This window comes from Alligator mississippiensis, chromosome 7 (genome assembly GCF_030867095.1).
Source record: "Alligator mississippiensis isolate rAllMis1 chromosome 7, rAllMis1, whole genome shotgun sequence".
Lineage (NCBI taxonomy): Eukaryota > Metazoa > Chordata > Crocodylia > Alligatoridae > Alligator > Alligator mississippiensis.
Genome location: NC_081830.1, coordinates 85,276,315 through 85,295,972, shown reverse-complemented (window position 1 = coordinate 85,295,972; position 19,658 = coordinate 85,276,315). Strand labels below are relative to the sequence as shown.

At 46.3% G+C, this 19,658-nt stretch overlaps 1 protein-coding gene across 4 annotated transcripts in view; it reads left to right on the top strand.

The window, feature by feature from the left end:
- Positions 1 to 19,658, top strand: part of ARMC9 (armadillo repeat containing 9) — a 96,494-nt gene that overhangs the window by 13,927 nt on the left and 62,909 nt on the right. For all 4 annotated transcript variants that reach the window (XM_006264153.4, XM_019495371.2, XM_019495370.2 and 1 more), the window contains exons 8-9: positions 6,986 to 7,143; positions 9,057 to 9,155. In XM_006264153.4, the coding sequence (XP_006264215.3) occupies positions 6,986 to 7,143; positions 9,057 to 9,155 (257 nt within the window). The remainder of the gene's footprint in view (positions 1 to 6,985; positions 7,144 to 9,056; positions 9,156 to 19,658) is intronic.

The window sequence follows — 19,658 nt, the reverse complement described above, 5'->3', positions numbered from 1 at the left end:
TTAGTCAACTCTGCAGAAAAGTGCACGTGTAGATGCATCCATTGACTCCTATACGTGCACAAAATCATTAGGTCTCTGCATCACTTTATCCATTGAGTTTTGTTTGATTTGTATTTTTGCTCTGAGATTAGTTGTGCTCTGCCAACTTTGTCTACAGAACAAAAAAAGAAATGGCATGTGTCTTCTAATCTGAAAAGTTTCAATTATTCATTGTGTTATTTTATGTTCCATTTTGCACATGATTCTGTGAAGTATAAAGGAAGCATCTTTCCAATTTGTATTGTTCTGAAAGTGGGACGCTAGAGAAATGGCAGTTATTTTTCCCCTAAGCAGACTTTTTCAAAGGGAGCGGTTTCTATAGAATGATATTAAGTTGGTCTTTTAACATAGGCCCCAGTCCTCTGAAAACTTTTTGCCTGGATAGACTTCTGCACAGGGTAGATACTGCCTGTGTGGCTCTGCGAGGAGACTCACACATGACACCCCTTAATATATAACTCTCTTTTACTCCCAAGGGCATGTCGAGCTAGACTTTTAAGAAGACTGCTTGAGACCTGCTTTATATGAAAGGGCATTGGCTTCTGAGGTGTGAGCTTGGCAATATGCTTGCTAGGTCGCAAGGGCAAGGCTTGGAGTGGGACCCATAGAATATATTCACTGTTGGAGAATGGTTTGCTTTATCAGTGAAGGAGAAAGGCAAACAAAATTAATAGACAACACATGAATGAAGCCTAGCATGGCAAAGCGTACCGAACACAGCCCCTCGCAAACACCTGCCAGTCGTTAGTCTGACAGGCCGAAGCACTTTGAGGTTAGCTGTGCGCTGATGCAAATGTACTGGAGAGTTAGTGTGTTTATGTTTCCTGATTAACCTGCTCGCTTCTTTGACTCCCCTCCAGTTTGCCAGAAAACATTGATACCTGTATGGTGCTAAAAGCCATCTGCGTGGCAGTTGTGCTCATGTTACTACTTTCCCATAGGTGTTTTGTTTGCCTGGGTAGGTCACAAGAATTACAGAATATTGGCGCTGGGCACACGAAGCCCCCGACTCAGTGTGTATCCTGAGTGTTAATGGAAAATGGCAGAAATAAAAATTTCCGTGGTTGCTCAGTTACTGTGCTTTGTGTTTCCCGACAGCAAAAATCAGGGCAAAGTTTACACTTCTCTCTTGGTTTTTATATTCTAGATTTGTCTTGGGCTGTATTGTTTTTAGTTCACTGATGTGAGGCCTGTGGGGCAATCAGAAATGGAGCTGTAGTGCCAAATAGAGCTAAAGCACCTGACGCATGGAGGGCTCTGAAGATGTGTGTATCCCTAGCCTGAAAGACAGGAAACCTTTCAGCAGGTGCCCGTGCCTAAGAGAGTACACTACAGAGCAGCACAAGAACAATAAATAATGTAATTTCTGCAGTATCACTTCCAGTAACTGGTGGGGTGAGATTTTAAGACACAGATGTATCTAAAGCAAAGGGGGTGCAAACAACCCTAGGGCTGTTTGGAATTGCACATGACTCGCCTCAATTACTTGATGATTTTATTCTCATGTATCTGTCTTACTCTTGGCCTCTGAGATTTGTAATTAGTAATTGTAATTACTAATTAATCTTATTAGTCTATTAAGTCTTAGCCTAGGTTCGAGGCTGCAGTCTCCTGTGGGTCATGCACAAACAATGACTTTTCAGAGCTGATGTCCTTCATTGTAAGCTCCCCAGGCAAAGATGCATTATTTTGGATGTCAGCCTGCTTCAGTTACGGTGAACAGGAGGGATTGGTTTGCACTTAAGTGTGATTTTTTTTTTTCCTGTGGGTTCTTGCCTCTTGGCCTTTTGGCTAAGATCAAGTGCAAATCATGAGCCATCATCAGTCTGAAGAGAGACACCTAAGATAACCTGCCAGAAGCAAGAATAGGGAGAATCATAGAGTGATAGAAAATGAGGGCTGGAAGGGACCTCAGGTGGTCACGTCTAGTCCATCCCCCTCCTCCAAGCAGGACCAGCCCCAACTACATCATCCCAGCCAAGGCTTTGTCTAGCCGGGCTTTGAAAACCTCCAAGGATGGAGATTCCTCAACCTCTCTGAGTGACCTGTTCCAGTGTTTTACTACCCTCCTAATGAGAGAGTTCTTCCTAATATCCAACCTCAACTTCCCTTGCTGCAACTTGAGCCCATTGCTCCTTGTCCTGTCATCTGCCCCCACTGAGAACAGCCCAGCTCTGTCCTCTTTGCAACTCCCCTGCAGAGGGGTGAAAGGTTGCTATCAAATCCCCCTCAGTCTCCTCTTCTCCCGACTAAATAATCCCAGTTCCCTCAGCCTCTCCTTATAAGTCATGTCCCCCAGCCCCTGAACCATTTTCCTTGTCCTCCACTGGACTCTCTCCAACTTGTCCACATTCCTTCTGTAGTGGGGACCCAAAACTGGACACAGGGCTCCAGATGTGGCCTCACCGGTGCTGAATAGAGGGGAAGAATCACTGCCCTCGATCTGCTGGCAACACTCCTGCCAATCAATGCAGCCCAGGATGCTGGTAGCCTTCTTGGCACCAAGGACACACTGCTGGCTCCTATCCATCTTATTGTCCCCTGTCACCCCCAGGTCCTTTTCTGCAGACTGAAAGAGCCTATAGACCCTCAACAAAGACTGCCAACACTACTGACAATACTTCATGTGTGGCCAGTGTTGACCACATGCTAAGCATAATGCTCAAGAATGATTTAACTTCACTTATGTACCAATGTGGTTACCAGGCATGGGGTGAGGTACTGCTTCTCTCTGAACTGTACCATAACAATCATTTGACCAAGGATGGAGTATAGGAGGGACACAAAATCATAGAAAACGAGGGTTGGAGGGACCTCAGGAGGTCACATCTAGTCCAACCCCCTGCTCCAAGCAGGACCAGCCCCAACTACATCATCCCAGCCAAGGCTTTGTTTAGCCGGGTCTTAAAAGCCTCCAAGGATGGAGATCCCACCACCTCTCTGGGTAACCTGTTCTAGGGCTTTCCTACCCTCCTAGTGAGAAAATTCTTCTTAATATCTAACCTAAACTTCCCTTGCTGCAACTTGAGGTCCTTCAAATGGAAAGGGTACTGATACTGTGCTTCCTTTGTTTTAAAGGCTGTTTTTTTTAATTAAGAATCACTGTTTGTGACCAAAGAGCCCTGTGCTGGACAGCTGTCACGCGTAGGTGGAAAGTTTTAAAATGCTGAGACCTGCTTTCATGCAGTTAGTGGGGTGCCTGAACATTCAAAGGCGTTGATTCTCCTGCAAACTACATAGCTGCAAGATCGATTCTCATTACTGACTGTGTTCGTTCCCCCATCAAACTTTGGAAAGCAGATGAAATAGTGGATTTATTCTCCATGACACATTTTAATTTTTCCTCCACTTCCAGTGCTTTTGATGGCATTGTCTTAATTAGACCCGTTGTATCATAATTACATGTTCCGGTTTTGTCATTATGGCAAAAGGACTGGGGTCCTAAGCAGAAATTTGTTTTGTGCCACGTGTTCTCAGGATCTTTACCATTTTGGAAAAATTACTGTATTTTGTAGTCGCGTGGTCTAGAAACCTGGTACGCATTTTGCATTTGCAGTCATAAGGGTCAGAGCAAAATCAAGACCAAATGTTTTTGTGTCAGGGAAAAGATGGTTTTAGTTGCTTATGAAAGTTCTCATGATTCTTTTGACAACTGTGAAATTAAAGAAAAATATGAAAGAGAACAGACTATTTACAGCCTGGGGAACTGGGAGATTAGATTCTCTCAGTGAGTTTGCCATCAGGAGGAGCTATTAAGTTGTCCCTTTCTTAGATATTTTTTGCCAGACATAGATATGAACTATGACCTGTCCCAAGCTCAGCTGTTATTCTTTCTCACTGAGTTTCTGTCTGTCTCCAGCAGAAAAAAAGCCCCACTCCTGCAGATGCAGAATGCTGCAATTCATTATATGTGACTCTCAAAAAGAGACCATTTTAAAGGAGAAAGGAGGAGGACGGTGGGTGCATCTACACAAGACGATGGGTGCATCTACACAAGACATTTAGTACTTGCGTAACCAGCATTACTGCGCAGTCGTAACAAGCTACTGCACAGTGAGCATCTCTCCCAGACGCCCCCTGCGAGGGTGAAATAATTGTCCTTTTATTCACAAGCCACCAAAAACGCAGCTTAGAAGTCAGAAAATGTAGTTTCTGTGCAGGATCTGGCTCTGTTTTCACAGCTATCTATAGCTAAATTTTTTTAAGCATCTTTTTAAAATGATTATATTTCAGGCGAGTGGCAGCGTGACAGTTTGAGATGTTTTTTCACGTGTCATAGAGGCTTGGACCATACTGATTAAAAATGTAGTTCTGTCTCATAATTTTAAAATTATTTGCTAGAGTCTGTTTAAAAAAAACCCACCAAACCAACAAACAGCTGTGCTCAGTATAGCCCTTCTGCTACAAATTGAGCAGGTTTCTGAAGCTTTAAAAAATATAGGACATGACAGGTTGTAAGCAATTCTTAGCATCAAAATTCATATTGCTATAAAGCAACCTGTATTTTTCTCATTGATAGTGAAAGTTGTTACAGGCAGTTCAGTTTGAATATTGTTATTTTGGGCAGATTTACGTTCACATGCTTATTGCTTGGTGAAGCAATCTGTCAGAAAGTAAGCTACTCTACAGAAATCCAGCAGGCATTTTTGGTAAAGAACACCTTGCAATGTAACTGGTCCTCGACTGCACAGGACCTCTGGAAAAGTACATAGCTAAAATATTAGTTTCTGAGCATCTAAAATATGCAGCAGAAGCACGCAATAAAATTTTTGGACTGACATAGCACCCTCCAAATGAGGATCTCAGAGCACTTTAGAAATAAGTTAGATATTAGGAAAAACTTTCTCACTAGCAGGGTAGTAAAGCCCTGGAGCAGGTTACTTGGAGAGGCGGTGGAGTCTCCATCCTTGGATGTTTTGAAGATGCAGGTAGATAAAGCCTTGTCTGGGATGATGTAGTTGAGGCCGGTCCTGCTTGGAGCAGGGGGCTGGACTAGATGTGACCTCCTGAGCTCCCTTCAACCCTCATTTTCTATGAGTCTAAGATTTCTGCGATGGTGGGAGGTACTGCCACATTTCAGAGAGACAAGCAGCATTAGGAGTCAAAAAGATTTGCTCAGGCTCACAGAACAAAGCTGGGAAGAGGGTGTCATTCTTATGACTCCATTTTGTATTTTAATCACCTGTTTGTGCTTTTTTGCCCGCGCATCCGTTGCTGTGTCCTGAATACTTTGCTGACGCTCCACGAATCTCTGACATCTGCGGATAAGGAGTCCTAGTTCAGTCTGCTTTTCGGTAGTAAAAAACAAAAGTGGGTCTCTGAAACTTGGATGTCAGAAAGTGCCACAGAGGGGATTCTGTCCTCTTACAGATACGTAACCATCACATCATTGTAGCATCAGAATAAAGTTGGAGTTTCGTCTAGTTATTTTAACACAGAATCTTAGCAAGACCATAAAACCAGCTGTGCTTGCAAAGTCCCTCTGTCAGCTTGTGGCAGCGTTCACTGTGACTCAGGATGTTAAATTCCCAAGTGGTGTTTGCAATTTTATGCCCTTATTGGTAGTCGGTAATGTGATAACGATCACCGGCAGAGATACAGGAAGCACGCTTGAAAGCTTATGGCAGCCTTGTTAAGGCTGAATTTTGGTGCTGTTTACCTAAAGAGTAACTGAATTGAAAAGAACATGTATTGATATGTCACTCATTAACATGCCTTAGCATCCTTTTTGGTGCAGAAGGCATGCCAGTACAGGAAAAGTGGCATCATTTTCTCAGTTCACCAGTTTTGCTACCGACCAAGTCAGCCAAGCAATGGAATCGCTTGCCAAAGGATGTGATGAAGTTACCACCACTGGAGACAACTGAGGTCGCTCTAGGGGATTTTGTCAAATTCTGTGGACAGCCATGCGGGAGACTGGGCTAGAAATTGTCCTAGGACATTTACGATTGCATTCTCTTGTAATCCCGTGATCTAGTTAACTCTTGCTCTTTAAATCTAAAATGGACAACACCTAGGATTTACCCCGCCATGAAAGGTGCTGCACCACCGCATTTTTACAAAAATGGTCCTCTCAAGTTTTATTATAGGGCACTCTCCCACTAATAGCACACCACCCCAGGCACCAGAACGGCAGTCTGCAAGCGAATGGCTCAGTGACCTTCTTCTCTTCTTTTGCTGGTTTGTGTCTGAAGTGACAGTTCTGACTTGGAAGGAAAAAAACCCTCTTCTGTGTGAAAATGTTTTATCTGCTGCTGTTGCAGATGACTTTGAGCGCATTGCAGTAGTCTAGTTACAAGGCAGTGAAGGGCAATTCTTCAGAAATTATCCTGTAATTAGTCTGCTCTGAGTTCTTTCACCCCCGAACACAGGGTCTGGATGCTGGCCAAATGCTGTTGAACTGTGGTAATTCTGCAAAGCCAGCTGGAAACCTCTTCCCTCTGCTGTGGGATTGGAGGACTTGGAGCACAGAAGCAAAATACAAAATTGTCCAAAACGTTGTCATAGCCAGAGACCCTTTAATCAAATACATGCTCACTTTTATCACGCACTTTCTTCTGGTTTTTACTTTCTGTGTCTGAAAAGCTAGAGGGTTTTATATAACCAGATCCTGGCCTCTGGGCTGAGCAGCATCTTCAGGCCTGCCACAATCTGGTAATTGCAGTGATGCAGTTTGTAACTATGGGAGCATTTGTGATTGTGGTTTCATTGAGCAAACAGGGCAAGAAGAATAGGCCCAGCTAAGCTCTGATGCAATGTAACAGGGACAAACCAGCAGCCAAGCCATGCCCTCGGTACAGTTTATTTGAAGTCCACCTTGTGAATAAAAAATTACCCCTTGGTAACGGGTCAAGCTATTCTTCTACCAGCATGCTTCAGATTTTCTCAGTGTTATTTTTCCTGAAAGACTAAGGGTTTTTGTTGTTGTTTCTCAAACTCTTGATAGAAATGTTGCAGCAGCTTCATCAGCAGCTCATGGAAGCTGACCGCAGGAGCATGACCTACGTGAAGCGCTTTAATAAAATCCAGGCAGACTATCACAATCTCATCGGGGTTACTGCTGAGCTGGTTGATTCCCTCGAGGCCACAGTCAGTGGCAAGATGGTAAGAGGAGACTCCCATGTGTACTTGTTGCTATTAAAAAGAAAAAAAAATGGAAATATAATACCTCCGAGGTATGCACTGAGTTTTACAGCCACCTGCCTGTATGGATGCATCCAGCATTTAGTACGTAGCACACTGCTGTGGTGGGACAAAGATGCTACAAGAGGGTGCCACAAAAATCCAAGGGTTCAGAAACAGTTTAGGGCCAGCGTACCACCCCTCGCAAGGTGGGCTCAGGGGGTGCAGCGGGGACAGCAGTCGCAGGAGCAGCACTGACTGTGACACAGACTGCGGCAGCCCTCAGAAAGCGGGTGCAGATATGTGTTACTGCGAGACTCTGATTCACACCACAGCCCGACCACTTCCACAGCTGACTTGGAATCAAGTGGCACAAAGGTAATGTTAAGCCTCCTGCTTCACCTGCGTGTTGTTAATTTAGTTAGTAAAGGACAAAAATGGGAAAGAAGTGAATCGCTGCCTGTGCAGAGCGGCCTGGATCCATGTCTGGAACCCACAGCCTCACTCCAGGTAAAGAAAACCTCCTGCTTTTGTCTCCTGAGTTAGGGCAGGTGGTCTGGCATCATTTAGGACAGCATGGAGACTGTTCTTCATGATGACTGCCTCCCTGCATCTTCCAGAGACTTTTTGGGTTGTCAGGGTGGTGGTAGCATAGGGCTCACTGATGTGCCTCTGTGTTACTTTGGGAGCACTGCATGCTAGTGGGAACTGTTTGCTTCTGGTGGGTTACCAGCAGCAGCTGTTATCCAGTCCAACATCCAAACTTTGCTTTAGGGTAGGTTGGGAAAGGCACCTGCTTTCACATTGGCTTTGGAGCTTAGGAGCAAATATCCAGTTGTGTCCTTGCACCTTTCTGTTCCCTACTTTAGTGCTGTCCACAGTGATTCCCTCTGTTTTCTTACATGGAACTGAGCTGAGAACGCCCAGCTCGGTAACCTGGCATTTTAATTTTTGTTTCCATTTGCTCCAGAAGCCAAGATTGCACAATCATTTCATCCTTCCCAGATCTGCCCAGCTGATGGCACTCTTGAGCCACATACTGTTACTGCTGCTGTTGTTCATCAGAGGGGTTTTGAACATTTAAGTGCAGTCCCATTAGATGTATAGCATTCATTCTGATTAAAGGGTTTGACAGCTCCCTGGATCTTTGCTTGTTAAGATCATGTGGGTTGGGGGATAGGGATAGCTCCACACTGGACTGCCAGGAGCCTTGCTCCTGCTGCTGTTAGGGAGTCTGGGACACGTTATCACAATTTGGGAGTCTGTAGAGAGGAAGAAACTCTTAAACCCTGGAGGAATGAGGAATGAGCATGCTCGCAGTATCACTTACTGCCCCTGGTAAATACAGGGGAGCGGTGATCATTTCCCTGCAATAGGCAGGTCCGCTGTGATTTCATTTTCTTCAAGCCATAAAGCCCACTGGTGTAATGACCTTAGGATTGTATGAAAGGAAACACAAAATACATCCTATATAATTCATACTTCCTCTCTTTTCTGGGTGGCTCTTGGTGTGGTGGGAGAGCTGCCATTTGGATAGGCTTGGTTGCAATGAGATATTCTACAGCTTATTATTGACCATGTCACCATTTATCTTTTATCCAAGGAAAAGGTCTATGCAGGCTTCAGTGTAATGAATTTTTCCTTTGTCTTGTAGGCAAGACCAAGTCCGAAGAATGTCCTAAGTATTTCTAAATGAAAAAGCTTTTCCATTTTTGTCCATTTTCAAGCATAGGTTTCTGGTCTGCAGGGTAGAATGTGTTGTTCTATAAATGAACTCATTTTAAGGGCTCTGTTTCTGACAACAACTGGTAAAACTACCTCCAGGACCAGAGCATGACAGAAGAAAAAGGAGGTATTATGTAACTTTATGTGCTTGGTTTGTTCCATTATTTTAGATCACGCCGGAGTATCTTCAGAGCGTCTGCGTTCGCTTGTTTAGTAATCAGATACGGCAAAGTGTAGCGCATAGTATTGACTTTACAAGGCCTGGAACTGTGAGTATGATTGATTGTTACCAATATTTGCTTTTATCATTGTAACCATCTCAAAATGCAAGCTAGTTAAACTTCATATTGCACTGTGAGCACAGGATTATGATTATACCTCTAAAGTATAAGGTGGAGGCTTGTGGGACGGCACCTTGGGGATTTAGAAGACTTCGTAATCTGCAATGGCAGAATTATGCTGCCCATTCTTGAATCATAGAAAAGTAAGGTTGGAAGGCACCTCCAGAGGTCATGGACTCATAGATTCATAGATGTTTGGGTCGGAAGGGACCGTAGCAGATCATCGAGTCCGACCCCCTGCCCGGGGCAGGAAAGAGCACTGGGGTCAGATGACCCCAGCCAGGTGCATGTCCAACCTCCTCTTAAAGAGCCCCAAGGCAGGGGAGAGCACCACCTCCCTTGGAAGCCCATTCCAGATTTTGGCAACCCTCACCCTAAAGAAGTTCTTCCTGATGTCCAACCTAAATCTGTTCTCCGTCAGTTTGTGGCCATTGTTCCTGATTACTCCAAGGGGTGCCCAGGTAAACAGGGCATCTCTTATTCCGTGCTGCTCACGTAGGCAGCTACAAGATCACCTCTGTCTTCCCTTGTGGAGGCTGAAGAGATCCAGGGCCCTCAATCTCTCCTTGTAGGATTTTGCCTGCAGGCCCCTAACCATACGAGTGGCCCTCCTCTGAACCCTCTCAAGGTTGTCCACATCCCTTTTGAAGTGCAGTGCCTAAAACTGGATGCAGTACTCCAACTGTGGCCTGACCAATGCTGCAACAGAGGGGAAATTTCACCTCCTTGGACTTGTTCATCATGCATCTGCTAATGTGTGATGAAGTGCAGTTAGCTTTACTGATCTCTTCGTCACACTGACGACTCCTGTTCATCTTGGTGTCAAAAATGACTCCAAGATCCCTTTCCGCTGCTGTGCTGCTGAGAAGGTCATCCCCCAGCCTGGAAGTGCGCTGGTGATTCCTTCTTCCTAGGTGCAGCACCTTGCATTTGTCCTCATGGAACTGCATCCTGTTCTGTTTCACCCACTTTCCAGCCTGTCCAGATCCTCCTGGATTCGTTCTCTACCCTCTAGTGTGTTTACTTTGCCCCATAATGTGGTATCATTTGTGAATTTGGACAGAGTGCTTTCCACGCCCTCAGCCAAGTCACTGATGAAGACATTGAACAGCACCCATCCAAGCACCAAGCCTTGCGGGACCCCACTGTCCACATCTTCCCAGGTCGATACCGACCCATCCATCACCACTCTCTGGGTGCAACCCCTAAGCCAATTTGCCACCCACCTGACCATGTAATCATCTATGTCACAGCCACTCAGTTTATCTATGAGAATATAATGAGATATCGTGTCGAAGGCCTTCTTGAAATCCAAGTAGATGACATCCACCTTGATTCCTGCGTCTAAGCATTTTGTGACCTGGTAGTAAAAAGAAACAAGGTTAGTCAGGCAGGATCTGCCTGCTATGAATCCAAGCTGGTTGCCCTTTAGCATTGCTTTCCCCACTGGACTCCCACAAATGTGATCCTTAATGACTTTTTTCCTAAGGTTTTTCCAAGGATAGAGGTGAGACTAACCTGTCTATAGTTACCCAGATCCTCCTTTAGTCCTACCCCCTTGCTCAAGGCGGGATCATGCTCCTAGTAATGGAGATTCCACAACATCTCTAGGGCGGCATCTGGGCAACATTTTTTAGTGGCAGGCTGGAGACTGGCCAGTTGTAGTATTTGGCCACTGCTGCCACTTCTTTTGGGTGCAGTGTGGTCAAAAGCCCCAGCTTGGTAGACTGGATCTAGTGACTCCTCAGATCAGACCCAGCATGCAGACCATAGGTTGCTAACCTCTGCTATAGGGAATCTGTTTTCATGTTTAACTACCCTTTGAGTTTAAAAAAAAAAATCATGGTTAGAAATGGAATTAGAGTCTTGTATGTATGCTTCTGAGACATCTTCATTGCTCATAATACATGTGACAAGCCACATTTTGGGTAAGTCTGTTTAGGCATGTATTGTGTCTTACTTAGTTCCGTTGTAGGTTTGCATCCAGGCTGTGAGAGGAAAGGTCTTAACTCTTGACCATGGACCCTTCTCCAACTGCCTGAGGTTTCTCCCTCAATTTGTTTTCCCTAGCTGCTCCATATCCGGTAGCATGGCAGATCCAATGCAGCTCTTTTCTTGTTCTGTGCATCTCTACGCTGAGGAAAGGTCAGCTTTGCAAGGCGCTTAAAGATGTAGATGGGCAGTAATAAGTGACACTTACACAGTCATTTGGGAAGGTTAGTCATGTAGCCCCATTGAAATCTAGAGCTCAATTGTGAGGTTTTAAATGATCTAAATATATTTAGATTAAATTGTGAGATTTTAGGTTAAATTATTATTATTGAATAATTTAAGATCTTTTTAGCTAATCTATTTAGTCGAATTTCCTTTAGATTTCATTAGCCAAGCCACTGTAATATTAAAATATTGTGTGCCCCAGTATGGTCGGTCTTAAACTAAAATTATGGTTTTTCCTGGGTTTTTTTTTCTATGACAAGCACCCGGGCTTCCTAACTGAGTGGCAGTAGTTTGGGAAATGTAATGGGAACAGTAAAAGGAAGCAGCAGTTAATGCTTCTCTGATTTTTTATTTATTTATTTATTTATTTATTTTTTACCATTCTAGCCAATGTTTATAACACCCATAAAGCAATGGGTACATGTAGTTCCTCTTATAACTCTCTTGTGAAAGAGGAGAGGATTGCAAAAGAGGAGAGGCTTGTAAAAAAATGAAGATAAAAAAAGTTCCAGCTCTGATTCACGCTTTTATCACAGGGGGGTTGATAGCCTCTGTGTGGTTAGGTTCCTGTGTAGTAGTAGTACATTGTACTGGCTGGGATTCTCTGCTTTGCCAGGGTATTTTGAGGAGCTGCACATGTCTTCGGATAGCAGGGCTACTTATGATACCAGGATTTCGCCTTCTCTCTCCTGTGCCAGGGCTGTGTGCACTTCGTTTTTCCCCACCGATTCCAGGGCTTGGTTATTCCAATAACCACATTCTGCTTCCCACTCTTTATCAGAGTCCTCCGTTGTTCCCGTCTTCTTGGGGTTGTGTGTGTCCCCCCTTGACAGAGGGTCCATCTATGCCACCATACCCCACTCTACCTCTGTATACCTCCCTTCCTCCACTGTGCTCATTTCCCTTTTACTGTTTGGAAGAGAAGTGTTTCAAGGAATTAATGGGTTAAACTCTATTTTGGGGATGAGCAGGGGATATTATGTTCAGTAGCATCGTCAACCCGTTTTTGCTCCATAGAGTCAGAGAGGTACCTGAGCCCTTTGCTCTGCTGCCCACATGGTAGGCCCGCAGTGTGCCTCCCATTTTTCCCTCCAGATCAGTTGGATTTCACCCAGCCACCCAAAATGTTCCCTGGAATTTGAGCATTGGTCAGGTATGACATCAGAAGTGACCATGTTGTATCCATGCAGATGGAGAAATGACATCAGGCTTGACCTGTCTCCTTTTAAGATAAGCCCAGAACATTGTAGGCCTTGCCTTTACTAACTGTCCATTCTTAGCACCAGATGAAATAGGTTGTTGCCTGCACGAGTTCATGCCTCTGTGAACCATTCAGTCTTTAAGGTGCCACTCTGCCCTATCAACTGCGTCACTCAGATGAACGCGGCTAACCACCCCTGCCTTCCCCTAGCTTTTCTTAGGAAGTCTTCCATTCTTGCACTGATGCAGCTTGTCCAGTGTTAGCAGTAGTGGGAGTGTTAATGCAGACAGGGAAATGTTTTACTGCCTGGTCCTCTAGACCAGGTGTGTCAAACTCATCTGGCCCCATGGGCTGGATGAGTGGTGCGGGGCTGGTCCACGGGCCAGATGAATGATGTGTGACTGACTTGCAGGTTAGATCGGGCCTACAGACCTGTGTTGTTTGTACCCTCCCCTCCCACCCCATGAACCTGCATGTCAGATTTAGGGCACACGGTGCCTGCTCCAGCCAGTCTGGGGCATGTACTGCATGTGGTGTGTGCCCCAGCACTGGTCCTGGTCCTAGTCCAGGACTCATGGCATACAGTGCCTGCCCCTGGCGGCACTGTGTACAGCATGGGCCCTGGAGTGGCTGGAGTGAACGCTGCACGTGTCCTGGACTGGCCGGGGCAGGCACCACATACGGCCCGTGTCCCGGACCAGCTGTATATAACTACTGCATGTGGCATGGGTCCTGGGCTGGCCGGTGTGGGTGTTGTATGCAGCATGTATCCCAGGCCCTATGCATGGGTCAACTCCGGGCCCAGAGGCAGCACCAGGGGCTGCATTATGGGGCTCTGCGGGCCATAACTTTGACTCCCCTGATCTCACCCTGTCCTAGCTGGGTTGGATGAGATAGTAGAACTGTTGGTGTCCCACTGCTTTTCCACGTATTCCCACTCTTCCTGCCACTGGTGGAGCTGGACTGATTGTGATGGTGTGAAAGTGTGTCCCATAAAAAGCTGATGTAGATCTAGACCGTGTCTGCAAGGTGGATTCCTCTCCCCAGGCCTCTCTGCAGTGAGCAGCGTCCTGTCTACCTGGAGACACTATGTCTAGATAAACTAGAATTTGAATGTAGAGCCCAGAAGCCATTTTGCACTAGCTCTCTGTGTGGACACACATTATTCTATGCCAATAGTTCTCAGCCCTTTTAGCCTCAAGGCACCCTTACATAACTATTCCTAATTTAGCAGCACCATGGCTGAGGATCGCTGAGATCAAATCCAAATTCAGAATGGTTATGGAGGGAGACCATGAGGATGAAAATCACTGCTCTAATTGTTGTAAGGGAGGCAGGACCTCACCCCATTCAGCTCTGCTCACCATCCGCCTTCCCCCTGCCACAGGTCTGTACCTGAAGGAGAGAGGGGCAGGCCATGCCACTGAAGTTGCTCTTCCAGCATCTCACCAGCCTTGGGAGCGTGGGTGAACAAGCCAAGTTAAATAGTGCAGTTTTGCAGCCCCTGTCGGCCTGCTTGCCCCCACCCCTCACTTGGGGCACACTGCTCCACATATGAGGTGACCAGCAAAAGGGCTGCTAGGGCATTGGGGAGCAATGAGAGCTGCCAGAGCACCCACCGCAGGCACCGCTTGTCTGTAGAAAGCAGGGGCAGGCACGGGATGCCGGATGGAGAGGGGAGAGTGCTTACCTCTTCATGCAGGGCTGGGCATTGTAGCTCCCTTGAAGGGATCTCATAGGGCCCCGGTTGAGAATCACTGTTCTGTGCCAGGAGTGACTGTGTGTGGTCTCTGCTGCTACTGCTACTTGAGCTAATCAGGGTAAAACTAGCTTGGTGCACCTGTAGTAGCTGTTCTGGGCTATTTCCCCATGAAGGAAAGAAAGTTCCTAGATCCTGATAGTTATCCTGGTCATATGGTAAGATGAACATGACATAAGAAACAACAGTTGCCACATTGGGTCAGAACAGCAGTCCTTCTAGCCCCATACCCTGTCACCCTACTTAGGGCTAGTACTGGATGCTTTAAAAGAAAACTAAGAAGCAGGGCACGCGTCACTTGGGAGACTGGTGTGCACATGTTGGCATTTATGGGATTCTTTATTGTGTTCATATGATCTCTTCAGTTCTGCTGAAATATTCTCTTTTGGGAAAATACTGTATCAAACAGCTCCCTCTTTATTCTTCCATTTTTTGATGGTCACTTCCAAGTCTCTGAGCAGGAACTATGGGCTTGTCTGCATTAGAAAATCCTCTGCTGTTCTGTTTAGCCCACCACAGCTATGTCAGCAGAGCCTCCTAGTGAACATGTAGCATTTTTCTGCAGGCACAGGAAGTGTGTGGCATAGGCTTGCCCTTACTGTAGCAGGTAGTGGCATGCCCAAACTTGCTGCATTGCTCCTTGCTTGCCATCTCCCTCCCTGGAGTGGAGATGTAGACAGGCTAATTAGGAAATCTGTGGGATGCGGGCAGGCTAATTAGCATCCCCTTTTTCCCATGCAGATGGTGCTAATTTGGCAGCTCCCAGCACCATGTGAACATATCTCCCCTGCTTGAGGGTTAGCATGTGTGAAGCAGCGTGATGTTTGGGCATGCTGCTGCCTCTGTAACTTTGCGCCATGAATATGCCCTCGCCCCGTGGCTCCAAATGATATAAGTTCAGGTGCCCCGGTGCACATACAACAGTCCAGGAGTTTTGCTGGCATAGACGCATGGGAGTGTGTTCTGCACTGCTTTCCCTGACCCCACTCCTCACTGACAACTGCCATAGCTATCGCCAACACAGTTCTGCAGAGTCTGACACTTCGTACAACTATCATTGAATCAGGGAATCCAGTTACAACCGAGCTGTCCCTGATCTGATTGCAGCAGGGGCAACATTTGGTCGCGTGGATGGAAGGTGATCACATTTGCCATAAGCAGACTATAACCTGGCACTGCCAAAGGCTTTTACCAAGTTTTGGAGACAGACCCTACAGACTCTAACCATGTTACACCCAAGGTCCTTGTCTCAGTCCTTTCATCCATCTGAATGATAGATGCCTTGTTTGTTGTGGGGTCAGACGGCGTGCCTTTTGTAATCACGCCAAGTATGTGAACAATGAACACTGCAAGACACCAGCAAGGTTAGCAGTACAAAAACAGGTGCATTCTGCCCAGCTGCCTAAAAAAAACTTGACTGACTTGGTTGTGTACAAACTCGAGCGTTGCTAGTGCCTTGGTTTCTATAGGCTAAATGCACTACCGCATTTCCAGCCTCTGCTGACCCAGAAAGTGAGAGGCTGGCACTCAGTCACATCCAGATCACTTGCTACGAGCCTGCTGAGGCAGCCTATCATACTTTTTCTTAAGATTTCCCAAGGACTGGTTATTATTCAGCTAGATACTGTTGTTGTGTCTTGAAATGATTTCAAGTTTTTGCATAAGCTTTGGAATAAGGCTGGAGGCGTTGTGTCCCAAGCTCCCACTGGTCAACATCGGAGCTAACAACATGTGTGCTGGGTACGTGTGGAAGGTCACTTCACTGCGTATTTTAAGCCCGTCAGAGAGACCAAAATTTAGTCTCCCAACAACTCGCTCCGTTTTCCAAAGCTAGTTGTGGCTTGATGCATAGCCACTCGGGTAAGTGGCAAAGGAAGAGACTTAGATGGAGAGAATTCCTTTTCTCTTCCTCACCCCTCAGTCATCACTGAGGCAGAATGAGGAAAAGTTAAAAATGGGACTGAAGATGTATATATATTTTTAAGTTCAGGCATCAAATATGGTTTTGCTCCCTCCCATTTCAACAATTTCATTAAGCTTTTTATAGCTTAGCTTCTGTCTGTATCCTTGAGACTCAGGTTTGTTCCTGCCCCTGGGTTGTCAAGGTCAGACTGCCTTAAATCTGTTAGTCCTGGCTTGGTTTTAGTATCTCTAGCGAGGTCAGTGGAAAGGAAAAAGGGCTAAGAATGACTAGGAAGTTCCCTTGTTTGCTGACTGGTAGCCCTAGACTTTTGCTTGGGTACATAGAGGGGATCACAAAGGCTGGCACGAGATGAGGCCTCCACTGTTATCTGAGCCACGAGGGGTGGAAAATAGTCGTGTGTGCTCAGCGAACTGTGTCTGGAAGGAAAAGAGGCTGCTTGCATTTGCTAGTACAAATGGGAGACCTTGCTCTGCACTCATTGCGTATCAAATCCCAGTTCAGCTTTATGCTCAGCACTCTTTGAGGTCTCCTCTCTGTTCTAACAAAGGACCTGGTCTGTCCTCAGAGGGCACAGCAAGCACTGCACTGTGTTTTGTCACATCACAGCCACTGGTTTCGGGCACCCATCAGTGACCACGAATGTCAGAGAAGTGATGCGCATTGATGCTGTATACCAGAGGTGTCAAACTCACCTTGTGCCCTGCACTGGATCCAGACCTTGGACTCCCTGGGGGCCAGATCAAGCCCAGGGCACGTAGTGGTGGCAGCTCTAGCTTGGGCTGCCACTCCGACATGTCTCATGCCACAGTAGCAGCTCTACCTCTGGCATGGGGCACATGGTGGCAATGGGGCCAGCAGCTGAGGACATGGGGCCACAGCACTAGCTATGGGCAAAGTGGCTGGAGAGTGACTGGGGCTGAATCAGCCCTCACTTGCCCTCCTGCATCCAATTGCCATGTCCACTGGAGCCCAAGGACCCCGGATTCTGCAGCAGGCCACTTCTCCCCAGCTCCTGGTGGCCCACCAGTAGCTTGGTAGGCTGGATAAAGGAGCTCCATGAGCCGGATCTGGCCCACAGGGCCATATGTTTAATGCCTTTGCTGTAGATAAAAAATCACTGTTTTTACAAAGAAACTAAGGCTATGTACCTTGAACTTTATTCTTAACAGCAGTTTTAATTTGTTAATCTTGATTCCTAGTGCATTCTGCTTGACGTAGATAATTTTTTGCTTGGGAAAGTATGATTGTGTAATAAAGAATTCTGTGGTCTCTGTTTACCTGTGAAATTGTAATATAAGTTGGCTGGGCGTATTGATTACTAGGATATGCTGGTATTGCGCAAGTTACCACATCCTGCTGCCATGTTCTGCAGGTTAAAGGGCAGTTCTCTTGTCCTTGAAGCACATTCATAGTGAAAAGGAAACCCCAAAGCTAGATGTTCTTACTTGGACTGACTTTTATGACTCAAGGGAAGGATTTGTTTGGTAATGCAGCAGAACCGGATTATTTGCATTGGGATGGTTTACTGTTCTTAATAGGTTGCCAAATTAAGAACAAGCCACTCAACTGGCGGCTGTCACTTTTGCCCCTAAAGGCACACCCTCTCCGATGGAGCAGGAGCACAGGTGCAGTCCCACACAGCTGATCAGAGAAGTGATCCCCTTTGAAACAGCAGCCACAGCAAACAGCTGGCGTGTCTTGCTGCAGCCACATACCCCCTCCAAGTTCACCAAGTCTTTGTAGCCTTGCCTTGGGAAGAACCCAGATTCTATTGAATCTTTTATTGGAACGGCTCATTAGTTGGGAGAGGTACTTTTCTTGTGACCTAAGGGAAGGGCACTTGTGCCTGGACATCTCTGCCAACTATAGAGCTGGTCTGATCAAAGATATTGCCAGGTAGCTCTTGCTTCTCACATATTCCCTGGACCACCACAGCTACTGCGATGCTGCTGCTCTTATGACTTGGGCATGGACATCTCCACAGCTGTAAGACTGATGGCTGTCTAACGCCACTAGAGTCAGGGGTCGGGATCTCAGAACATGGAGGCAAAGCAGCAGCTGTAGCAACTGGTTATCAACAAAACATTGATTTAAAGATTGACCAAGTTCCAACTTTCTGAAGTTCATTTGGGCAGTGAACAGGTGCAGGTGTTGATGGACACGATTAAAAACATTTGCATGCAACATTTTACAATAGTCCCACCTCAGGGCTGAGTCATCTGTGGCCTGTAGACCAAGCCCTGCCAATAATGTTGCTTTGATCTTACTTATATAGAATTTGGATCAAGGTGAAGTATTAGAAGCCCTTTGAGTAACAATCATATCTTACTCTGATAAAACAGTGCTTTAAATGGATTATGGACTTTCAGTCATGTCTGTCTGATGCAACCTGTGTGTGGCCTAGAGCTAGCACCGTACCTAGACTGCCGGTGGCCCCGGGTGAACATTTAATATCGGGCCCCGCTTTGCTGGAGACAATGCTAATAATAATCAGACAACAGAAAAAAAAATACCATTTTCTATCCGGACCCCAAGCGGCTGCTTGGTTCACCCAGGCCTGTGTCCAGGTCTGCCTAGAGGGTGGACAGATCTAACATTCGGAGCATTGCAGATGACTTTGAAGCATGCCAAAGGGCAGGCGGACAGTCATACCTGCCCTCAGAAGCGCTCCAAAAATGGTGGAAGCGCTCCCAAAAGAATCCCTGATCAAGCAGTCACTTCTTGAAAGCAGTGGGGATGGGGAGAGGGCAGGCAGAGCAGCAGAACACAGTAGCCCCCTGTTGTAATTCCCGGGCTGGAGAGCATGCTGCCGCATGCAGCCACAGCAGTTTTGGAGCCCTTCAGCCAGGGCCGCGTGGGCAGGGAATCGTACGTGTGTCGGCAGTTGAGGTCCTGCTACACATTTCATATGTTCTGCATTTAACGGCAATAAATTCAGACCAGCCATTCGTGCAAAGTAATTACCACGTGATAAAAGTGACTAGCCAGCTATAAAAAAAACAAAGAAAGCAATCTGCTATAAAGTTGGTGCTTGAAAATGTGTAACAACTCTGTAGCTGTTTTTTTGCCAGCTTTCATTTGAACGTGTAGCCAGGGCCCTGAAGTGCTGTGCTTCTGAAGAGCTTCAAAGTGCAGCTGCATTTAAAGACCATCAGATGTTACATCTGTCTATACCACAAGAGCAGGGCTGCCTGGCAGGTGGTGGCAGGAGTCTTCGGAGCAGGGCAGCACAGCTGGAGGTGGCTTGGGCTGCCTGCACAGCAGTGTGGGGTGTGTTCGTGTGTGTGTGTGTGCATCTGGTGGGAGCTCACGCTGCTTGCAGGGCAAAGG